Raw genomic sequence first — 24,056 nt, forward strand, 5'->3', positions numbered from 1 at the left:
AGCCTCCACAAAAATCACTTAAAATAAAAAACATGTTTGCCATTTGTAAGGTATCCCTTCGCAGACATTTTTAAAGCTGCTAACTTTAGAAAATTAAACTGTACAATCACAATTCATTTTGAACACATTCTGAGAGTTCTCACACTTACAAGGCTGAGAAGAATTCTTTTTTAAAAAAAATAGTTGGAAATTTCAGGAAAAGTGCTAACCCACCAAATTTTAATACAATGTAAAGAACCACCATTGCCTGCCTAGGGAAATCAAGTCTGGAACACATCTCCCTAAGAAAAATGCAGGGCATCCCTTTCATTTTTTTTCTTAAGTAACACCTGGAATTTTGATGGCACCAGTTGACAGTAGGGATGCTATCTTTAGGTCACATTCCTCTAGAAAAAGGCACACACAGTGGCAAAATGAACAAACGTTTAATTCTCTTAAAAAGTAAGTCATTTCCCAAAATAAACAAGTCTCACTAAGAAGGTACCCCTTCACCTTAACTGTTCTTCTATCTCAAAGTAAAATATATGTACAAACTCTCACCACAGCTGTTTTTTAAAAGGTTTTTGGTTACTCTCTTGCCCTAATATTTGAGAGGGAATATATGCAAATTCTCAACAAAAAGCCAAAACTGTTGACCAAAATCCCAACACTAAGGGGCGGAGGGGGTATGAGAAGGTGATCTCAGAGAAATTTAATGTCACCCATTTAAAAAATGAAATTCACATTTTTGGTTTAAATGGAGAGTGTTCAGTCTCTGAGGTTCTTAAAAAGGTACCAACTGCCTTGGCCTGGTGGCTCAGGTTAGAGCATCATCCAGATACATCAAGGTTCTGGGTGCACCCCTGGCCAGGTAATCAACCAATAAACACATAATGTAACAACCAATCAGTGTTTCTGTTTCTCTCTCTCCCTTCCTCTCTATCCACAATCAACACGTAAAATTTTTTAAAAAGATAATTATATTTATCAAGTGGAATAAAATGTTAATACTCCCAAAATCAAGGTTGCTCAGGGGTTAACTACTGTAATAATTTCATCTTTTGTTGGACTCCCCCCTCAAAAAAAAAAATCAGGACCCTTTAGCTTATTAGGTTTTTATGAATGTCTTCAAAACATTTAAAGTCGTAATTCATGTGGAACTGAGTGTACCAAGAATTCCATTTTAAACTTCGTAAACACTGGAGTATACACACCCCAGAATATATGCAGTTGTTGATTTTGCTTAAGATGTTACTTATAGTGAATTAAGTAGTTCCTGTTGTATATACATCCACGACATTAAAAAAAACCAGGACCAACCAACTGAAAAAACACTTTTCAGACAGACTAAAAACACACACCACAACATACTTGCCCAAAGAACACACAATGACAGAGCACACTGACTTCATGGAAACAGACTTTCCTTTTTTAAACCCTAAAACTTCAAAAATTGATTCATTCCAGAATAATGAAGTGCCTTTTCACCACCACCGAAAAAATAAAACAAAACACAACTGACGCAGTGTTTAGGCTCACATATTACTTCAGGAAGGAGAGAACACACAAAAGATCGAATTTAATATGGGTGTGGAAAGGCAGATTTTGTGCCCACTCTTCTCACAAACCCCACCCCTTCCCAACTCAAAAGAGCCCTCAGCAGTGCATTTTGGAGGGAACAAGGAGCCTAAAAATGGCTTGAAAGCAAGCAGATGGCTTAGGGGAAAAGATCCATAAATACAGAGCACCATGAAAATTAAAATATAAATGTTTTGGGTGCCATTTCATCACATTTTACTATTTCTCTTGCTTTTTTCGACTTACTCCCTTTAAAATTTAAGGGGAAGAACATAAGAAAAAATTCCCCACATATTTTGGAATTCCAGTTATTCTTAATATTTTTCATCAACGTGTTTCAAACATTCAGCTTTCAGTTCAAACGCACACAATCTTCCCAATAGACGCCACACTCAGTAGGTGTCAGTGAGGTTTTTGCTACTATTCCCATCTGCAGGAAATGTTTCAAAATAATAACTAAGGCTTTTTTCCCTTCCTTCCGATTTGATTATCTCTTAATCCTAACTCTAATTGCCTGTCCGATACCAGAGTATTTCAAGCACTGGAGATTAAATCACAAATTCTATAAACATAGTTACAAGCCATATTGATCTTGTACAGATACAATGGTTCCAAGTTATTTAAATATCTCAAGATAAACCGCTGAACAAACTGTTACTGGTGTTAAACTTCCTAGGTCCTTATAACCACCTCCAAAAACCCACAGCCATCCACCTCCACCTTCCCACCCAGAGAAGGCCAGGAACTATTCTGAAATAGTTTCCAGGTGAAATGAGGGGAAATAGCTAGTGAAAGAATCAAAGATTTACTAAGGCTGTAACATGTTTAAAGTCAGATTTCAGAAAGCAGCAAGACTGCCCTTCCACTTCCCACCCAGAGTTCAATGAAGACCTGAAATCCACCATGAATTAGATTTGGGGGTAACACAACAGAGGTAACCAACCCACTTTGCTGAAGTGAGGATAGAATGGTATTGGGACAGACGGACACACACACACACACACACACACACACCATTCATCCAGGGAGTTCTAGATCCTCCAAAGAGCCCCAGCTCACAGCCTGAACACAAAGCTCTCACCCCAGATGGTCCCCTTGTAACAATGGGCTGAAGGGGTGGGGGGGGGGGGGGCGCCTTGCAAAAGACAGTAGTACAGCCAAAGCATACTCTGCAAAATCTAGTTGGGAGGGACTAGGGGTAGGGGATCTGTGAATGTCCTTGCCTGTTGCAGGAATATTAAAATATTGCACAAGCCTAAAGAAAATTCTTTGGGGGGCAGGAACTCCTTCCATTTCCCTTAGAGAGTCAAAGGGGACCCCCCACAAGCCACTTAAAAATTATAGTGAGGGAAGGGTGGGGTAAAGAAACACAGAAAGTGAGGCCTGCTAGGAAGCTGCAAACACGCTCATGCGTCTGAACTCTTCAAGGGGTTTTTAGCTTCCTCACAAAAATGGCCCCACACACCTTGAACAAACTCCACAGGATTTCTTCCCTATTGATTTCTACTCTTTTACTCCTCCAAGGAACATCTCATGGCCCACCCTAGCCCCAGCTCCTTTTTTCTACAAGCTGTAAACCACCCATTACAAGATCTTGGCCAATCTTCCTTCCCTGCCCCCAACATCCGGAGTTGGGGGTGGAAAGGCCAGTAATGGGTTTCTTCCACTGGAGACACACCATGGACCCCTGAACACAGCCTCTCAGCGCCCCCAGGCTGCCCCTTTCCCCAGAGAAGAACTCTTTCCTACCTTTGTTTTTTGGGAACTGAGTGTTCAATCTCTAGGCGTTTTCCTTGCAGTTCTACTTTCCCTAAAGATTGAAAATATAAAAGATAAAAAAAAAACATATGAGAGCTTGAACAGGGTGGGGGGCGGGAAAAGGAAGGAGAATAGACATTAGGGTAAGTCAAGACTTATTGGGATTTGGGACCTTCCTAGGAACCCAGGCAATGGGTTCTGCAGCCGGATGAGCAAGGTCGCTCTAAGAATGGTGGTGTATGTAAATTCATCATTGTTTTCTTAATTTTTGTTTTGTTGTTATCGCACCGAGGCTCGTTGAGTCGTGGAGCGCCCTGGGAGCTCGGTTTGGAAGTGCTAGGGCATCTGTGCGGCCGGGCTGCCCACAAGGCTTCCAGACGTGGGGAGAAGGGGCCGGCCGAGAAGGACGCCCGTTTCTCTCCAAGTGTGTTTTGGGGAGTGGGGTGCAAAATGAAACTTTATCTTAGCGTGGAGCCAAGAAGGAGGGCTTCCTGCGGCGGAGCGGTCACCTGTCGAGCTGGTGGGCAGCAGCGGCCCTGGGGGAGCCGAGCGGGGCCCGCAGGGAGGGTCCCTGACGGCCGGGGCGCGCGCCTCCCGGCCCAGCCTCGCGTCTCGGGAAACAGCATGGCGACCCACCGCCGCCGCCGCCGCGACAGCCGCTCACGCCCCACTTTCAAATCAAAATGGCTCAAGCCCCAGGCCCTGAGCGGGAGGCGGAATCCCCATTCCCCAAGCTCAGGTTCTGCCCGAAGGCTGCAGTCCACACTCGGAAACCCGGGAGACGGGAAACAGAGAGGGGGCCCCCATCCCCGGCTGCAAAGGCCTAGGGCGGAGGAAGGGGAGCCGGGGCGCGGGGGGAGCGCGCCCGGCCTGGGTAGGGAGGGGCCGACGCAGAAATAACGCCCAGACGGGGTGGCCTCAGTGGCGCCCCCCCACTGCTACTACCCCTGAGGGCTCCCGCCACGTCGGTGGGGGGCATGGGGACCCCCTCACCAAAGCCTACAGTGGCTGGAAGGGGTGAGGAAACCCCGAACATTTCCACGTGGGGGCGGGAGAGGGGGCTGGGGTGGAGGGGCGTCGAAGGAGGTGGGTGGTGGGTGGTGGGTGGAGGGTGGAGGGTGGGCCCTGAAGCCCAGTGCGCAGGCCGGGGGAAGAGCGGAGTTGGCGGGCAAGAAGGAAGGGGGGCAGGTCTCCGTTGTCCGGGAACCTTGTCGTGGTTTCTCGGGGGAGATGGGCGCACTCTTACCGGAGAAAGTTTCGATGGCCTTCATTGCCCAGTGTTCGTCGGGGCAGTCCACGAAGGCGTAGCCGGATTTGACCAAGAACTGGCCGCTGTAGGAGATCTTGTGCTCCGCAAACACTTTCTCCAAGTCGGCGGGGGTCACGCTCTCGTTGAGGTTGCCGATGTAAAGCTTGTTCATGGTGGCGGGCTCCGGGCGGGACGCGGTCCCCAGCAAGGCCGAGCGGGCGGGCGGGCGCGGGCGGCGAGCCTCCTAGGCCGAGAGGCGGGCAGGCGGGCGGCCGGCGGCGGCAGCCGCAAACTTTCTTTGCACCCCACCCCTAAGTTGTCCGGAGCCCGGGGAGCAGAGGGCGGCCAGAGGACGCGCAGAGGTCGCGGGGGAGTTCGGGGAGGCCCTGGAGAAGTGCCCTCGGCGCGCGGGGAGGCGGACGACGCGGCGCAGCTCCTTCCTTCTGTCCGAAACCCCTCCGAGCGGGCTGGTGTGTCACGTTTCTCCGCGGCCGCCCTGGCGCCGCCTCTAAATAAAATCGACTTGGAAAAAAAAAAAAAAATGGAGCGGGGGTGGGAGGGGAGGCAAAGCCACGTGGTGAAAGCCCCCACCCACCCTGAAGGGGAAGACCCCCGACGCCTCCGGGCCCTTAGACCCTCAAGCCCAGCCCAGCCTACCAATCTCGCGCCAGGCTGGATGGGGGCGGGGGGGGGCACTCAACTCGCCCCGGAGTCAACGGGGCGGGTGGGGCTGCCTTGCCCGAGCTCCACTAGCCCCCTCCTCCTTTGCAAGAATCTGGCCCCTAGGGAGGCGCCCCGCCCCCACCCATCCCCCTACCCAGGCTGTAGCTGGGGGAGGGTGGTCAGCCCAGAGGCTCCCACCTCTTCATATGTAAAATGTACGGTTATTTTTTTTTTTTATTCGTGTAGTGGGTGGAGGGGGGAGTTTGCCCACTCTATCCCGGTTAACTGCTACCGACTGACAGGCGGGGAACCGCGGAGATAGACAAAGAGAAGCCGAGGACTCTGGGGTCTTCAGGAGGGGGTCGCGCAAGCCGGCGAGCCGATGATTTAGAAAAAAAAGGCGCCTTTTCCCTGGATTTTTAACTCTGTGTGTGTGTGGGGGGAGGGTCTCGGCCTTCCATGCCCCAGCCCTGGGAGACTCCCTCGCCTCCGGGAATCCGGGATCGAGGGGCCCTGCGAAAGCGGGACTTGGAGGACGGGAGCGGGGAACCGCGGTTGGGAACGAGGGATCCGCAGGAAGCCAGGTTTCAGGATTCCCACGGGAGAAAGAGTGGATCACACCCAGGGCTTGGCTGTTGAACGACAAGGTCTCGGGGTCCTGGGAGAACGCGGGGCTCCGGCCCAAGATGACCCCACGAGAGCGGGAGGGGTGGACAGGAGGACGGGGAGTGGTAGCCCGGGCGAGCCGAGGGGGGAGCTCTCAGAAAGGGAGTGACCGGGTGCAGAGCCGAACCGTCCTCCTCCAGCCCTGACGGGGGGCAGACAGGTGGAGTCCCCTCCGCCCTCCGCCCTCCACCCGGGGCAGCGGCAGCCGCTTTCCCCGCGCCGGGCGGGGGTCTCGGAACTTTGTTTGGGGTGCAGGGTTGGGATCCGGGCGGGAAGGCGGGAGAGAGGCCAAGAGCGAAGCCCCGCCCCGTCCCCAGGTCAGACCCGCGGGGGGAGGGGGCAATTTCCGCTCGGCGCGGGGGAAGCGAGGGGCGGGCGCGGGGGGAGGGGGCGGCGGCCCGCCCCCCGCCCGTTTCTGGGGAGAGCGAAGAGGATCCGCCCTGGTCTCTCTCGTCGCCTCGGACCGACCCGTTCCGGATCCTCCGGCCCTGAGACCCGAGGGATGGACCCGACTGGGCAAGGGTCGGCACGTGGGCGACCGCACCGGGTCTCAGCGTTGGGGGAGGGAGCAGTGCGCCGCGCGTTTCGGAGTCTCAGAGACGCGGCGGAGAGCGGGACGCGCGGTCCACGCGCCACCGGGATCCCGAGCCCGGGGACCGGCCCGGCCGACGAGTTTCCAGTGGCGGGGGCTGAGGCGGCGCAGAGCGCGGCCCGGGGGCCGGGGAGCCCCCTTCGCTCGGCAGCGGGGAGTGGACCCCCAGGATTGCCAGGAGCTCCTTGAATTGAGCGGAAGCTCGGGTTTTGCGGGAGGGGCGAGTCAGTCTGTCCGGGCACGCGTGCTGCGAGGGCAGGTGAGGAAGGGGGTCACTCTCCCTTTCCCGGTCCCCGACCCCATTGTCTCAGTCGCCGGCGGCCCGGGCCGACTCCGAAACACGTGTTGGCTGCATCGATATGAATGCCTTGAGGTTTTCTCTTATTTTTTGTTTGCAGAGTCTGAGCTCACTCCGACTCCTGCGCACCGCTCCTCTGCCTGACGATTTTGTACCGGTCAAAAGTCGGGAGTTCCAGCGACACGCCGCACCTTTGTCCCCCTCCCGGTTTTCCTCGCGTGTTGGAAAGAAATGAGGCTTCGCGTGGGTGCGGGGGAGGGCTTCCAACTCGGTTTCTCTGTCTCTACCACCTTCAAAACCGACCCTCCAAATTCGCGTTTTGTTCTAGCCAGCCACGTGTTTGTCGCGTTTTTGTTTTGGCGATTTTTTTTTTCCTCTCCATGGGGCAACAGAAATTAAAATACTATAAGCAATTAGTTGCTAAGTCGAAAAAGACTTCTGTCTAAGAAGGTGGGCAACATGTGTATCCCACCCACCCTTCGACCCTCCCCTCGGTTTCTGACTATTAACTCCTGACCATAAACACAACTTTAAAACCAACGAGCTGAAATCGGTACCTGCCACATAGTAGGCATTCAATAAACATTTTTAATGAAAAACAAGCTACTAGAAACTGCAAAGCAAAGAGACTTAAGAGGATAAAAAGTCCAGGAGAAAAAAAAAATTATCTTGGCCAGAATGTGTGCATCTGTTGCCTGGGAACTTGGGGTGTTGTGTGCACTTTCGAGAGGGCTGAGATAGTCTCAGAAAGGCTGCTTGTGTTCCCTGGCCTTTTCCTAAATTGGAGCCCTACCCTCCTTCAGTCTTTTCTGTTACATTGGGGAAACAAGAAAGAGAGTACTAGGCAGGGCATTGCACTTCCCACAAAGTGCTGTTTTCCTTCGTTGAATTTAAATCTTAAGGAATTAACAGAAGCACCTCTCCCTGGGGGACACAGCCAGGACGCTACCCTCTTTATTTCTCAAACCAAAGCAAGTTACAACCCACAACAACGTCCCAGCAGACCTCTACACGCCTGTAAAATGCAGCCCACCTTTTCCCATCCTAGATGCAAGGGGAAGCAAAATTTTTTTCAAGGAAAAGTTGAATTCAGTTCATGGGTAGTTGTTTTTTTATTTTGAAAAACACATATTAGACCTCTAAATTTAACTGAAAATAATTTTTAAAATAACAAAGTATAAATTTTTAAAATTAAAAGTGTACCAGCCACTGCTAAATGGAAACTGATTTGTTTTTAAAAATCAGCTGTTTCACTGAATTCTAATCCCCCCCACCCCCACCCCCCTCTCCAAGGTTTGTGTAGAGGCAGAGGCTGCACGAACAGAGCATGCGAGGGAGGAGACAGCTGGGGTTAGTTAGATGCAGACCTTCTTCGCCCCCAAATCAGTTTTGCCTCAGTGACCTGGCTATTTTAGGCTGGGGTTGGGGGGACTGAGGGATGTTGATTGGCACTTCATCTCCCCTCTGAGTGAGCCCGGCACTGAAATTAACCTGAGAGAAGGGTTATTTCTTGTCAAACTCACATTCTAGATTAGGGATAAAAATGGTCAGACCTTTAGGACTCCATAATTTATCATCCTCTTTTTTTTAATATTAAAGACAACTAATAAACATTTATTTTCAGGGTTTTTTCTACACAGCTTTGGAAAAGAATATTCAGTGCAGAATTAAATTTAGTTGATGAGAGTGAAAGATGTAGTTACAGGATAAATTGTTTTCTTTAATAATATGATAATTTATACAATAATAACATCATTTTCAAATTATTCTTATAATACTCCCTGTTCTCTTTCATTTTTCCTGGAAAAGTCTTTCGTCTAGTTACAGAGTTCTGTTTTCCTCAGAATTCAGAAACACTGAAACTTGACTCCATTTTAAAGGTGGGATTCTGATCCTTTTTCCTTCAGTGTGAACATATAAATATACATGCAGCGAAAAAAAATTGAGGAGACTAAAACAACTTTTTAAAAATTGGAAATACAGAGTGAAAAAATCAATTTCACCATCGTCATACAAAATTAACTTTCTAAAATGTTTCTTTCCAGCATTTGTTCATTTTGATAGTTTTGTAGTTATTTATATATTTTGTTTTCACTTGCTATTGTATCATAAGCATTTTCCCATGTTGCCTCAAAATTGTCATAACTATCATTTTTAGTGAACATGTAGCATTTAGTGCAGTAGATGGAAGTTCATCATTGTTATTTTTAGATATATAAAGTTATAGCATTTTTTTATTTTTGTTTTTGTAAATAGTGCTGAATAGATTTTGAGGAAAATATAACTTTTTCCTCTTTTTAACTCCTTTGGATAAACCCCAAGAAGATATATTACATTTCAAACCTAACATTTATCAATGAGTTTTCATCTTTTTAACGACTTTCTGTTTTTAAAGGTTAGCCTGTTTTACAAAAGAAACAAAAACTTGGAAAGCAATTAGAAGGGAAATACACTAAAGTAGAAATTTTTCTGTATTTTGTTTTCCAATGAACCATATTGATTTTGAAATGAAATTATGGTTTCTATAAAATATAGAAAAAGTTTTCACATTTCTTGACATGGCTGCTTTGACTTCAGAGTTTTTGAAGGAATTTGTTTTTATTTGCTTGGTTTTTATTTATTTTGTTGTTTGCTTGTGTTTTGTTTTTTTTTTTTCATTATTACTGCCTGGGGATATTTTGTTTCTTCCTGTAATTTGAAGTTTTAGTGTGGTTCTTTTAAATTACTGTAAACTTTGAAAAACTGTAAAATAGCCCCAGTTAAGAACACATGCAGCATTTTTTGCTGTCAAATAAATAAGGGTCATTATGTGCTTAAGATAACTCATAAAATGTAATAAAATTGTAAACAGAAAAGAAAATTTTCCTCACATCATTGAAGTGTTCATTGTTTAAAATCTTAAAAAGAAATGTGTTTTTCCAGAAGTAGACAAGACTCAAGGAGAAAAAAATAATTTTAAGAATGATCATTTGTTTTTCTATGGGTCACACAATGTGTGACAAAACTGCTCAATTTTTTTTTTGTTTTAGCTTAGGTTTGCAATTTAGAAACTTTTAGAGAAGTAAGGGAGTAATTTATTTTATTAACTTTGAAATAAATGGGTATTTCCCAATTCAAATTGTTAGTAAATTAAACTACACCATAGTAGCCTCCATGGACACATGTAAAATGAATGTCAGTACCAACCCTCACACTACACTATTCCTGCCCTTTGCATTTTTTCACTCCAAAATTATTTGGTTAAAAGGTAATGAACAACTTTGCTTAATCCCAATTTTGCACAAAATGCAAAATAGATCACTGGTTCATTGTGGGGGGGGGGAGGAATTGTGCAATTCAAGAAAAGAAATAAATGTTATTTTTCAAAATAAAATTGCAAAAAGCAACAAAAGAAAGAATCCATACCTAAATAATGTTTAAAGTGAAAATAATACAATTTTGTTCTTGAAATCTACATATCTTCAAAGTATTTAAATGAATTTAATTCAAAATGAATCAATTACACCATGGAGGTAATTACAAATGGTGTGAAGGGAATTTGATGTTTGCTACACAATATCTATTGTAAGACTAAAAGAATTTTTCTAGCTGGAAAGCAAATTATTTTTGTTTGTGTATTTAAAGTTTTGTTCCTGACTATAAGATGAATTAGTTTTACTCCTGTTTCTAAGTTAGGATATTTTTTTTCTGGAGCTGTCTCAAATATTTCAAAGTACTTGACAGAAGATGCTGCTATGTTTTTTCTTTAAGTTTAAAAAATTCATACATATACAATTTTACTAATATTTTATGACCAAAATATTCATTAGAAACACTTCGATCTGCCTCGGTAAAACCAGTTTTATAAAGAAAAGGAACCTAGTCTAATAGTATGATATTTCTTTTAACTGATTATTTGACTACACTGAGATACAATTCTAAACGTGATTTCTGATTTTCATGGGTTGATAATTCAGAAAGAGTTTTGGTCCACCCACTTCTTCCCTAAACACCCTCACATTTTTAAGGACTGTTATTAACACAACCCCCACGCTTAAATAAAACCTGAAAGTATTTGGTCAACAGTCGTATGATAAATTAGTGAATCACTCTTTAAAGTTTTCATTTTTAAATGTGTTTGTAAAGTGTATAGGAAACAAATATTAGTTATTTCTAAATTGCTTTGAAATAAGGTTCATGACCTCCTTCCCTATCTTCCTCTTCCTCCCTGCCCCTCCCCTCTCTCCCCCTCCCCCCTCCTTTTGTTCCTCCATTTTTCTTCCTACTCCCGACACTGTCAATTCCTTTCCTCCCCCCCTTTACCTTTACCCTCTTTTCAATTTTTCTTTTTTCTTTGTCACTTCTCTTCCCCGTTTTAGTATTCTTGGGCTCCTCTGCCCCTCAATGCATTTCTTCCCTCTTTTTAATCAATATATCTCTCCAAATTTTCTATCTTTTTATTTCCCTCCTTCCCTTTTCCTTCTACCTCTCCCACCATCACTACTTGTTATCATTCAGATTTATTTCTGGGGAAGTGGAAGGTGTCAGAGATGCCTGAATTATTTTATACACCAAAATGGGGGCCCCAGGGTGAGTCAGAGTTCCGCCAGTCTGCCCTCTCCGTTCATGTTGTCTGAACATTCACTAGATACTCTCACTTCTTTGTATTATTTTTCTGTATCATGTGGTGCTTATAACTGATCTTGTTATTAGCACTTTATGTATCAAATTCTTGAGGGCAGAAACTATAAATTACTCGGGGAGTCCAACACAACGCTGACAGGTGTCCAAAACATGTATTAAGTAAGTATCTTTGGTACTCTCTCAGAAGACAGGGTCACTGCGATAAGATAAAATGCTGTGTTTAGCCTGGTAAGTACTTTTTCTTTCCTTCCTTCCTTTTTCCTTCTTTTATTTTTTGTAAATATACTCCACAATCAGATGAAATGCAGGTAAAATTCAGTCGTTCAGAAGGCTGATTAGTCTGCATCCAAATAGCAACGAACAAACACGTGGTGGTGAGGATGCAGAGATAAGGGGGCCCACGAGCACCACCTTTGTGACTGCAGACGGGTGCAGCCACTGTGCAGAACAGTATGAAGGTCCCTCAAAAAATTAAAAATCGAACAACCCAGTAATTCCACTTGTGGTTATCCATCTAAAGAAAGCAGAAACACTGATTTGAAAAGATGTATGCACCCTATGTTCATTACAGCATTATTTACAATAGCCCAGACGTTAAAGTAACCTAAGTGTCCACCAATAGATAAATGGATAAAGAAGTCGTGCTACATATACAAGATGGAATATTAGTAGCAATGACAAAGAAAGAAACCTTGCCATTTACAAGAATATGGGGGGGGGCTGTAGGGGGGTATAATGTAAGCGAAATGCGTGAGACGGGGAAGGACTAATACTGTGTGACTGCATCCACACATAGAATCTAAAAAAACAAAACAAAACAGATTCATCGATACGGAGAACAAACTGATGGTTGCCGAGGAGGAGGTGGGTGGAAGGGCAGAAAAGGTGACGGAGAATAAGAGGCACAAATTTCCAGTTGTGAAATAAGTCACAAGGATGTAATGTGCAGCAGAGTCGATAATATGGTAACTTTGTATGGTGAACAATTGGTTGCTAGACTTACCGTGACCACTTCATTGGGTATGTAAATGATGAAGAATTATGCTGCACAACCAAAACTAATATTATATTGTGTGTTAACTATATTTTATTTTTTTTAAATGGATAACAACCAAGGGTTCTCTCTGGGCTTGTCATTCCCTAGTCTGGCGCCCACAACAGTGCTGTTGCCCCGTGTCCACTGGTGAGCATTCTTTCCCTTCTGTCTGATCATATAGCCTTGGACTTCTTCTCAGCTTAGGGTCTCAGGCAGCTAACGGCAACCACCGGGGCCACTCGGCACAGCCCTTTGCCATCCTGCTCTCCCTTGACTACGAAGCCAGGATGATGAACTGAGTGCACAGCCCACACGCACCTCCTGCCAAGAACTCTATTTGGGTCTTTTTTTCTGGGATTGTAGCTAGCACCCCATTAACCATGTAAAGATTTGTTACTTGGTATGTCATCCAAAGCAAAAGTGCCGCCCCAAGACAGCCTTCCATCTCGCTAACTCCCAGGATGCCTGGGAAAGCCAGCCACCCATAGCAAATGTTTACTGAATATTCTAGGTTTCGATACAGCCATGAACACTCAAGAAAACGGCAAATTTTTATAGCAAGCTAAATTAAAACAAAAATTAAGCAGGTCATAAAAACAGCAAAGTGGTTTATTTTTTTCGTCCTCACCCAAGGATAAGTTTATTGATTTTAGAGAGAGAGAGAAAAAAATCATTGATGTGAGAGAGAGAAACGTAGATCAGTTGCCTCCCATATGTGCCCTGCCTAGGGACAGAACCTACAACGTAGGTATGTGCTCTGACTGGGAATCGAACCTGCAACCTTGTTTGGTGTATGAGATGACAGTTTAATCAACTGAGCCTCCTGGCCAAGGAGCAGAGTCGGGTGTTTTAATTTTTAATGTGTAATACTCCTTACTAGCAAGAATATAATAAAATAAAACATTCCATATGGCTGTGTGGGAGAATAATTTTCAGGCAACAAAATTTTTTTTAAACTCTTACTATTTGACTTAGAAATTGTACTTTTGAGTAACGTTCCTACCAAAAATCTAGTATATAAGACATTTTATTCAGCCTTAAAAAGGAATGAAATTCTGATACTTGTTACAGCATAGAGGAAACTTGAAAACATTATGCTAAGTAAAATAAGCCAGACGCAAAAGGACAGATATAATATAACTGCACTTATATGAGCTACATAGAGCAGTGAAATTCATCAGGGCAGAAAGTAGGACAGAAGTTACTAGGGGCTGGCAAGGGGAGATGGGGTAGAGAGTTAGTGTGTAATGGGTACAGAGTTTCAACTTGGCAAGATGAGAAAGTTCTTGAGACGGATAATGTGATAGTTCCACAACAGAGCAAATGTACTTACTGTCATTGAATTTTACACTTAAAATTTGTTAAAATTGTAAAATGTTGTCATGTATATTTTACCATGATTTAAAAAGGTAAAAAAAAAACCTTTCAAAATCTCAAAAAAAGATAATAAACAAATACATGTTAATTATCACTCTCAAGAAAAAAAAACATATAAATGCTTAAAAACGGGAATTTTCCAGTAACTTTTAACAGAGGCATCTGGTAAAATATTATGTAACCATGAAATTTGTTTTTAAAAACGTCTTTAAAAAAAGTGGAGGGAAGTTTACAAAAAGTACAGATCACACAGTTGAGTATTTGTGCACATATAGTTCATAGGATTGGAGCCATCTTTTAAAAAAGACAGATGCGTGCATAAAAGACTAGAAATTGCCTCACAGAAACTCTTGTGCGTGAATACCCAGAGAGGTGTACAAGAATATTCACAGCCGCACTGTGTATAATAACAAAACTTAGAACCCGTAAATGTCCATTCACAGGAGAACGGATAAGTAGAGCCAGTCACAGCCATGCGACCGGATCCTAGTGCGCTGTGACAATGGAGGAACTCCAGCGACCTACGCCGACGTGGGTGAATTCCGCAATGCTGACAAAAACAAACCAGCAAAAAACACACTGAATATACATGTGAGGATTCCCTTTATTTATTTAAGCTCAAAATATGCAAAACGGAACAATATACTGTTTAGGGGTGCATCCAGAAGTGGTTAAACTTTAAAGAAAAGAAAGAGAATGAGGAGTAAAATTCCAGAATGGGGTTAATTCTGGGCAGTGGCACAGGGGTGATTGCAGAGTCTCACGGGCACTTCGAAGATGCTGGACATGGATGTTCTAGTTCTTAATCGAGTGGTGGATGCACGAGCACTTGTTGTTTTATTCTTGAAGCTTTCACGTGTTATCTTTGTTAAGTAGAAATAGCTCGTAAAAATTAAATGAAATAATAAAAACCTGGAAAAAAGTGTTAGCAGGAACTGTTTGGTTTGGAGAACATAGATACATTCTGTTCCTCTCTCTCTCCCCCATTCCCTATTTCTCTCTCTCCTTGTCTGTTCTTCTCTCTCTCTCCCATTCCCTATTTCTGTCTCTCTCCTTGTCTATTTCTCTCTCTCGACTCTGCTATATTTTCCAAGATTTCTAGATTGTCTATTACATTTTTGTAATAAATGAGTCACCCCAGGATACCTTTACAAGCCAAAAAAGGAATAGTTCTGGATCATCCGCTGTTCCAAGATTTGATGCAGCCAGAAATTCTTCCACTAGCGCCCAGGGTGGAGGGTTAACTGCAGCTCACCCTGATCAGTCATGGACGTGGCTTGACTTTCGCTACAGGACCGATTAATTACCCATGAATTCCTCATAAACAGAGATGCCATGTGCTGAAACTTAGGACCAGCAAGGTAAACGACAGGAAGCAAGCACTCAGATTCACACCTTCCCAGTTTGTCCTGGATCTTGCTGACACATTCTCCCTTTGAACACCTGTGTTTGAGTCATTTTCATCTCCTTCGGCATTCACGGGTGCCCTGCAAGGCTGAAGCCCACTCTTCTTCATCAGTCTGGGAGGCTCTTGCTGGGGAAACGTCGGAAAACACAGGGCAGGATCCGAGTTGCTTTGTTTCTGTGAGTGATTTCCATTATTTTCAGCCCCTGAGATCTCCTTTATTATTTCTCGATGAGGCCAATGTTTTGAAAAATCTTGCCTATCAAAAAATTCCATTGCTCAAGTAGTAACACACCGCGCGCGTACTTGAAACGTAGGCATCTAAGCAGAGCTCCCGCTCTACACAAGTGGCAAGAGGTGACGCTGCTCCCACCAAAAGCAAAGGCACTTGAAGCAGAATTTGCCCAAGCCGCCTTGCCAGGAGCAAATGTCTGATCTGTGGTAGACGTCTAACTGCCTGCAAATAGCTCATGGAGACCGCGGTGCCCATTACACCTTCCTTCCCTCCCTCTTAGAACCCTGGGATTCTAAGCGTTTGTTTGCAAAACATGACTCAAGGGCCCATTTTGGCAGCACGTGTACTAAAACTGGAACGATGCAGAGAAGATTAGCACGGACCCTACACAGGGAGGGCACGCTAAATCGTAAAGCGCTCCATATTTGGGGGGATGTGAAGGACAGTGTGGGAGATATAGTCAATAATTTTGTGATAACTAAGTGTGGTGCCAGTTGGGTACGGAAACATCAGGGCGAACACTTTGTAAAGTATGTGATTGTCTAACCACTATGCTGTGCATCTGACACTAATAAAACATAGCTGTAACTGGAAAAAATATGTTTGCTCTGGCAGGTACTCCATCTGCTGGCACATTGTCCCTATACGCCAAGGTTGTGGGTTTGATCCCCAGTCAGAGCACCTACAGGAGGCACCGAATGAGTGCAAAAATACGTGGAACAACAAATCAGTCTCTCTCCCTTCCGCTCTCTCTAAAATCAATTAATAAAATTTTAAAAACTGTTTAATATCTTTTCAAAAAATTTTAATTAAAAAAATGTTTTAATCCTCACCTGAGGATATGATCATTGATTCGATGATTTCAAAGAGAGAAGACCGGAGGGAGGGAGAGAAAGAGAGAGAGAGACGTCCACGGTGGCCTCCCAACCAGGGACAGAACCCGCAACCTAGGCGTGGGCCCTGACTAGGAATCAAACAAACCCACAACCTTTTGGTGCATGGTGATGGCGTTCCAGCCAAATGAGCCACCGGCCACGGGAAATGTGAGTATATATGTGTTTAATCCTCGCCCCAGGATGTTTTCACTGCTGAGAGAGAGAGACATCAATGTGAGAAACATCAATGTGAGAAACATCCGCTGGTCACCTTCTCATACACACCACGACAGGGGGTCGAATCTGCAGCCGGGCACGCGCCCCGACTGGGAACGGAACCTGCAACCTTTGGTCTACGGGACGACGCTCCAACCAACTGAGCCACACTGGCCAGGACCAAAAATATTTTTAATATAAAAAAAAAGATTACAGGAACTACTATAAAGGACACATGGAGAAAATCAAGGGGGAGGGTGGAGGTGGGGGAGCGAGGGGGGTTCGGCTGGAGTGGGGTGGAGGGATGGGGAGAAAAGGCATACAACTGTAATTGAATAACAATAACATTTTTTTAAAAAAAGAAAAGAAAAACATCACTCAAGAGCAGCTTTCCCGTTCTAGTACATGTCCTGGCAGGAGGGCAGAGAAGGCAGAGGGAGAACTTTGTAAATTGTAGGAGATGCCCTGAGGTGGGTAGTGTCATTATTTCTACTGTGTAGGTCAACTCTGCCTGGACCCCGGGTCTGGGCTCTTGCCTTTATACCAATGGAGCATTTGAAAACCCTAATCCACCCATACATACATCACAGTTTGTACAAAAAATGTAAAGACAACTCAATGGAGGAAGGATACTCTTTTTAACACATAGTGCCGGAACACTGAGATATTCATAGGCACAAATACAAATTTCTTCCCATACTCCATTCTATACACAAAATTAACTCAATCATATACCTAACTGTAACCATTTAGGTCATATAACTAACCATAAAACCAAAATCTCTAAGACTTCTAGGATAAAACCATTGTGAACTTGGGCTAGGCACGACGTCTCAGAGGTCACACACGCACGCACACACAACCCTCATAAAAAGCTGAATTCGTAAATTGGACATCATCAAAATTTGAAAAACTTTTGTTCCGCAAAAGATACTGCTAAGAGAATGAGAAGAAAAGCCACAGGCTGGGAGGAAATATTTGTAAATCATGTATCTGATGAAAGACTTGTATCCCAAATCTCAAAACTCAGTAACAAAAAATAAATAACCCCCCCCCAAAAAAAAGGGCAAAACGTTTGAACATATATTTCACCAACAGGGGTATAGAGATGGCAAATAAGCCCATGAAACAATAGTTGATATCAGTAGTCATCAGTGAAATGCAAATTAAAATCACAATGAGATACAAATACAGACCTATGAGAATAGCTAAAGCTGAAAAAAGACTGACCACACTCAGTTTTGGCAAGACTGTGGAGGAACTGGAATTTTTATACCGCTGGTGGGAATGCAAAATGTTACCACCACTTAGGAGAACACTTTGGCAGTTCCTTAAAAAGTTAAACATACTCCAGTCCTAGAGATTTACCCAAGAAAAAGAAAAGCATATGTCGCCCTGACCAATGTGGCTTAGTTTGTCATAGCACCAGCTGGTAGACCAAAAGCTTGCAGGTTCGATCCCCGGTTCAGTCAACGCTTCTCTCTCTCATCTCTCTCTCTCTCTCTCCTTTCCTCTCTCCATAAACTCAATGAAAAAGAATGTCCTCTGTCTAGGATTAAAATGTGTGTGTGTGTGTCTGTGTGTGTGTGTGTGTGTGTGTGTGTGTGAGAGAGAGAGAGAGAGAGAGAGAGAGAGAGAGAGAGAGAGGTGTCCACAAATATTCATAGCAGCTTAATTTGTAACACCCCAACTAGCAACTACCTAAATGATAGGAGAGGGGGGCTCTAGGAAACTTTTGAGGGTGGCAGATTATTTCACTATCTAAACTGTAGTGATGGTTTCATGGGAGAGAACACAAGTCAAATTGTACACTTTATTTTTTTTAAGTGAAGGAGTGAATGAGATGACCTTTCCTTTTTTAAAAAAAAAATTATTTATTTATTTTTAGAAAGAGGAGAAGGGTGGGAGAAAGAGAAGGAGAGAAACATCAATGTGTGCTTGCCTCTTATGTGGCCTCCACTGGGGACCTGGCCCGCAACCCAGGCATGTGCCCTGACTGGGAATTGAACTGACAACCCTTTGGTTCGCAGCCTGCACTCAATCCACTGAGCTACACCAGCCAGGGCTAAACTGTACACTTTAAATTAAATGTGTGCAGTTAATTACGTGTCAGTTATTCCTCAAAGGTGCTGTTTTAAAATCTCAGTACTGTGGAGGGAACTGGAAAACGACCATTTTCCATGACCATAATAAAGATGGGTTCAAGCAAGAATCATCAGTGGTTGTTAAATATAGCTGAGGGTGGGGGAAGTCTGACCAGGAAAAAGGTATTTGCATTGTCTAAAAGCGTCTCCCTGCCTTGGCCGGGTAGCTCAGTTGGTTAGAGCATGGTCCCCATACACCAAGGCTGTGGGTTTGATCCCCAGTCAGGGCACATACAAGAATCAACCAATGACCCTGGCTGGTGTGGCTTAGTGGACTGAGTGCTGGCCTGAGAACCAAAATGTCACTGGTTTGATTCACAAGTCAGGGCACATGCCTGGCTGTACTTGGGGACATGCAGCAAGAGGCAACCAAGTGATGTACCTCCCCCACATCAGTGTTTCTCTCCCTCTCGTTCTCCCTCCCTTCCCCTCTCTCTTTCTAAAAAAAAAAAAACCCCACCTACCAACGAATGTATAAGTCAAACAACAAATTGATGTTTCCCTCCCTCTCTCCTCCCTCTCTCTCTCTCCACTCCCCTTCCTCTTAGTCCCTAAAACCAACTTAAAAAAATTTTAAAGCGTCTCTCTGAACATGGCTTATTAGTTACAGGGAGAAAAGTTATAACTATACAGTGGGAAAATTCAACAAAACGTTGGCTGGGTGATCACAACGGCCATCAATCACAGGCAGGCAGACACCCAGTTCCTCCGGGTGGGATACCGTGACAAGGGCACGCCTTCGTTTTTCTAGGTTTCTGGCCAGGATGCAAAACCTGAATCGAATTTGGAAGAAACACCAGACAAACCCAACCTGAGAAGCATGCTACAGCGTAAGTGTCAGCGCCGTGGGAAAAAAGGCTGAGAAACTGAGTAAATGAAAATGACATCTAACAATGGAGGGGAATACCCTAAAGGACATTATTGGGACAATCGAAAAGAATTGTAATGTGAACGATAGGCTTTATACCAAGGTTACCCATTTGAATTGTAGAATTGTACTTATGGTGGTTATGTAAATGAGTATCTCTGTTCTGAGGAAATATACAGGAAAATACTAAGTGGTTAAAGAAACACGATGTACGCAGTCTACTCTCAAATGCTGAGAAGGCAGGTAATAGGAAGATGTAATGTAAGTAGCAACATGTTAAAAATTGTTGAATATGTGGGTATATTGGAGTTCTCAGTATTATTTTTGCAACTTCCCTGTAAGTTTTAAATTGTTCCCAAGTGAAAGGTTTAAAAAACCTCCAGACCAACGACTCTGGGAACGGCACCGAGGTATTGGGATTTCAAAAGGCTTTCCATGTACAGTTGCCAGATTTGGTAAATAACATACAGGACGTTTAGTTGAATTTGAATTTCAGACAAACAACCATTTAAATTTTTTTTTTTTTAGTATAAGTATGTCCCATGCAGCATTTGCTGCCTAGCCACCCGGTGCCCTCTCGGAGTGCGGCAGCCTGACCTCTACTCTGCGAAATATCGGAGAAGTTACTGGCTCTGTGCGTTCTCAGGATCCAAAAGCATCTCAGTTCCCACTCTTACAGAGAGAAAGAGACTAAGATAAATAGATTTTCAACGGCCAGATTTTTATGGAAATGAGAAGAAATGTTTAATGAATCTAGCATCTTCTATAATAATCACAAGGATGGTCAACACTTTTTAGGGCTGATTACCCAGGGGCGGGCAAGAGGAGGTTTACAGTTGTTCTTATGGAAAACGATATGCAGGTTATGATTATTACGATAGCTTTATTAACTCTCTATTTTAGGTACTCACAGCTTAAACCTACTTTTACCTCCCTCTGTATGTGGTAACCAACCTCTCAGGTGGCCCCCAAGGATCTCTGGCTCCTGCGTAGTCCATCCCACATTATCCCAGAGTTGGTCTGCATGACCCATACCATATAGTTGAAGTAATGGTCACATCTGGATTTAGGTTTTAAAAGACATTTAGGCTTTCATCTAGGTGCCTGCCCTTGCTCTAGGGGAAGAAGCCCCGTGGGCAGCAGCCCGGGGGAGAAGTCAGCAGTCGCAGGAGTGAGCTGGGAAGGTGATCTACAGCCCGGGACAAATCTTCTGAGATTGCAGCTCAGCTGATAGTTCACTGCAACTTCAGGAGAGACGGGAGCCAGAACCACCTAGCTAAGCCACTCCCAGATTCCTGAGCCTCAGAAACTGTGTGAGATAATGAATGTTCCTTGTTTTAAACTGCTGACATTCAGAATCATTTGTTATGCAGCAAAAAGTAACTAATGTATCAAGATATAATGTAACACAATGTATCTTCTAAGTATCCATGTTCCCTAAATCCATTATTTGAGATAGGAACTGTTACCTCCTCCATTTTACAGAAAGGCAAACTGAAGCACAGAACGAATTGCTCTAATCACCTTACTAGCGTAGGTGAGTCTGTCCCCAAGCCCTTGCTCCTCCTATGGAACTTCACAGCCTTCCCTGTGCCAGGTGCTGGGCTGAGTCAGCCAGCTTTATTATTTCATCTTATTTAATTCTCACCTTAGAGGGAAGTGGAGGAGATCATTCCAAAGAAAACCACCAGCCAACACTCCCCGGACCTTCAAATTAACAAGACACAATAACTTCACACTTACCTGCGAGGTAGGCAGAGTAGATTTGTTTCCTTATTCCCAATTTAGAGTTAGGCAAGCTAAGGCTCCGAGTGAGTAAGGGCTTTGCCTGAAGTTAAACATTACTCAGGAGTGCAGAGACGGTGGCGTTGAGGCTGGAATCTTACTACTCATCCCTCTAAAATGAGGGTTGCAGAAGGCCCTCCCCAGACCCACTGCAGGAATCTGTGTGCGTGTGTGCGCGCAAGGGGAGTGTTCACTGGGGACCCTGGAAACCGCTCCTTCCTTCATATCCCGGTGCAAACAGGAGGGAAGGAAAGCCCTCCCTTTCACCACCTCCTTTCTGTGGGTCGTACTCCCCCCTGGAACAGAGACGGGCTTAAGAATGCTGCTCTCTCTGGGAGTCCCAGGCCTTTGGCCTTTTATCCTAAATGCATCACCAATTCTTTCCCTCCCTGGAAGTAAGAGCCTTTGGCAACCCCTCCCAGTTCTAACTCTTCACTGGGTTTCCCCTCCCATGGATTAGGCTGCAACTAAGAACTGAGCTCTTTTCTTGACAAACAAAAGCAAACAAAATAGCCTTTGAAAACAGCAAGAGGGATTGGAGTTAGAACTGAGAGGGGGCTTCCAAACTGATCCCTTGGAGCAGATGGCCAAGAGAGGCTGGGGGTGGTATATTCTTTCTTGAAGATCGTTCTGGAAAGTGTCTATCTTTACCTGAGTGGGGCTGGGGCTGGGGTAGGCGAGAATGTTTGCAACCGTGGCTGCGTTTGTGATGTGACTGGGGAGGAAAGTTACAGGTAGTCCTAAGAATCCAGATAGGCCAGATGACTCAACAAAATTTGTGAGGTTCCTGTCACCTCTTGTCTCCTATGAAGGAGGAAAATAAATCTGCCACCTGTGTTAAGAGAGATCAGAGGAGAATTCTGACTTCTGAGTCAGTCAGTGAGCTTGAAGACCAACTGAACTTCAAAAGCAGAGTCCACTGCGAGAGGCTGCAGCCAGCGCCTGAGTCACCCCGGCCTGGCTGCAGAGCTGGGCCTGGAATGTCTGCGGTGGTCCTGCAGGCCATGGGGTGGGAGTGGGGGATGGCGGCCTGGTGACTCACCACCTGGAGCTGGTAGACTCAGCAAACCCCAAAGGCTTTCCTGCTGTTCCCGCTCTCATTCTGGGGCTTCAATTAAGAAGCCAGCAGGGTGTGAGAATCAGGTCCCTGGGTTCTCTTGCAACAGTCCTTCCATTGCCTCTTCCCTGCACACATTCCTTGACTTCCAGGGCTCCTCAGACATCCCCGCCCCCACCTCTAAGTCTCTCCAACTGTCTGGGCCATCAGCTCTTGACTCTGGGCTTTGGGCTCCTTGGAGGGGTCCTCTCTGCCCCTCACATGCTGGAAGTTCTCTGCAGTAGACTCGGGCTCTGCCACCTCCTGAGCTCCCCGTCCTCACTCCCTCCCGCCCTGCACCGAGTGAGTTCTGCACACCAGGACACACCTCTCCTCAAGGCATGAGTGGGTTGGCTAAGATGCCAGTGGGGTTTATTGAGCAATTTTGATCAAGTCCTAAAAGCCCCTTTGATGCCCAGAAACTTCTCAAGGCCACATTTGCCATTTCCTGGCCTCCCAATATGCCCTGGGGGTGGGGTGGGGAGCTGTGAGTTCCCCTGGAAGTTTGGCATTTTCTCTGATCTCAGCTGGTCTTCCCCACAACCCTCTCTCCCCCAGGGCCCAGGCCACGTTCTCCCTAGTCTGTGCTCTCTACTGCACAGCGTGGGAGCCAGAGATCAAAGGGAAACAGGGAGGGGGGCTGCAGAGAGGTCTCCTCCAAGATGGGGTAGGTGGGGACTTAGACCAAAACTGGACTTTTGAGCAGCCCACACCCCAAAACAAACCCACAGAGCTGCCAAACCTATCACAGAATCTTCCTTGACTCTGGTTTGGCAGCAGAGCAGAGAACGATGTCCACCTCCTTGGAGACCCTGTGCCTCCAGGGTTTGGACACACCCTTCTTAGCCCATCAGCTGTGTGCATCAACCGGAAGCAGGACCACAAGCAGCCCCCATATGCCCTTTGGAGGCCAGATCTGAATGGATGTCTAATCGCTGCCCGTTCGTAGCTGGGAGATGCAGTTTGGAGAAGCCGCCCAGTGAGAAGTTTTTCCACATGGTGAAAAATAGGTGGTGGGCGGTCAAGGTTTCTAGGAAGCAGAGGTGAGTTGCCCTCCTGGTCCAGTTACCTCTCATCCCACACAAGCACTTAATTTCATGCTGAAGCTGCTCCTAGGCTGGGGAGTTCACCTGGAAAGAAAGTGGCCTTTAATAGGCCATGGAGCTAAGAGGCAGAGCAAGAGTTTGGTTGCAGTTCCCCACCCCCCAACACCCAATTGCTTTTGTTGGCTTGGTTCATGCCTGCTCTTCTCGAGAAGAGTCTAAATTGCCAGGAGATTGGTTGTTTATGGTTAAAAGTATCCATGGCAAGTGGTGAATGGAGAGCCTGGGAAGAAGGCTTTGAGGGTCTACCAAAGATGCAGTCTCTGCCCTGTGCCTTCCAGACTGAGAGCCCCTGCGGACAGAGCCGTGCAGCACACACTTGGAGCAAGGCCAAGGGAGCACCCCCATGGGTCTCCCCGTCTGAGGGGCAGGCCCAGCCCTAAGACTCAGGAAGCCTCTGTAGGATGGGGAAGATATAGCCCCTGGTTCACGCCCCTGCTCTCAGAGAGCCCCCACTATGATCCTGGGAACCAAGCCCCAGCCCTGGAGAGCCCTCCAGCTGATATAGAC

General features: G+C 45.4%; 1 protein-coding gene and 1 non-coding gene across 5 annotated transcripts in view; one reads left to right on the forward strand and one right to left on the reverse strand.

Moving 5' to 3' along the window:
• Positions 1–5,049, reverse strand: part of IGF2BP1 (insulin like growth factor 2 mRNA binding protein 1) — a 37,587-nt gene extending 32,538 nt beyond the window's left edge. For 2 of the 4 annotated variants that reach the window (XM_053911104.1, XM_053911106.1), the window contains exons 1-2: positions 4,562–4,736; positions 3,307–3,367 (exon numbers count right to left, since the gene is read on the reverse strand). In XM_053911104.1, coding sequence (XP_053767079.1) covers positions 3,307–3,367; positions 4,562–4,736 — 236 coding nt within the window. Of the gene's footprint in view, positions 1–3,306; positions 3,368–4,555 lie in introns of all 4 variants that reach the window. The other 2 variants (XM_053911103.1, XM_053911105.1) reach the window with 2 other exon arrangements.
• Positions 5,050–15,781: 10,732 nt separating this feature from the next.
• Positions 15,782–15,888, forward strand: LOC112316613 (U6 spliceosomal RNA). The gene has a single exon (XR_002976016.1). It is a non-coding gene; the product is annotated as a U6 spliceosomal RNA (small nuclear RNA).
• The last annotated feature ends 8,168 nt before the right edge of the window (positions 15,889–24,056 follow it).

This window comes from Desmodus rotundus, chromosome 9, assembly GCF_022682495.2.
Source record: "Desmodus rotundus isolate HL8 chromosome 9, HLdesRot8A.1, whole genome shotgun sequence".
In the NCBI taxonomy this organism is placed as follows: Eukaryota; Metazoa; Chordata; class Mammalia; order Chiroptera; family Phyllostomidae; genus Desmodus; species Desmodus rotundus.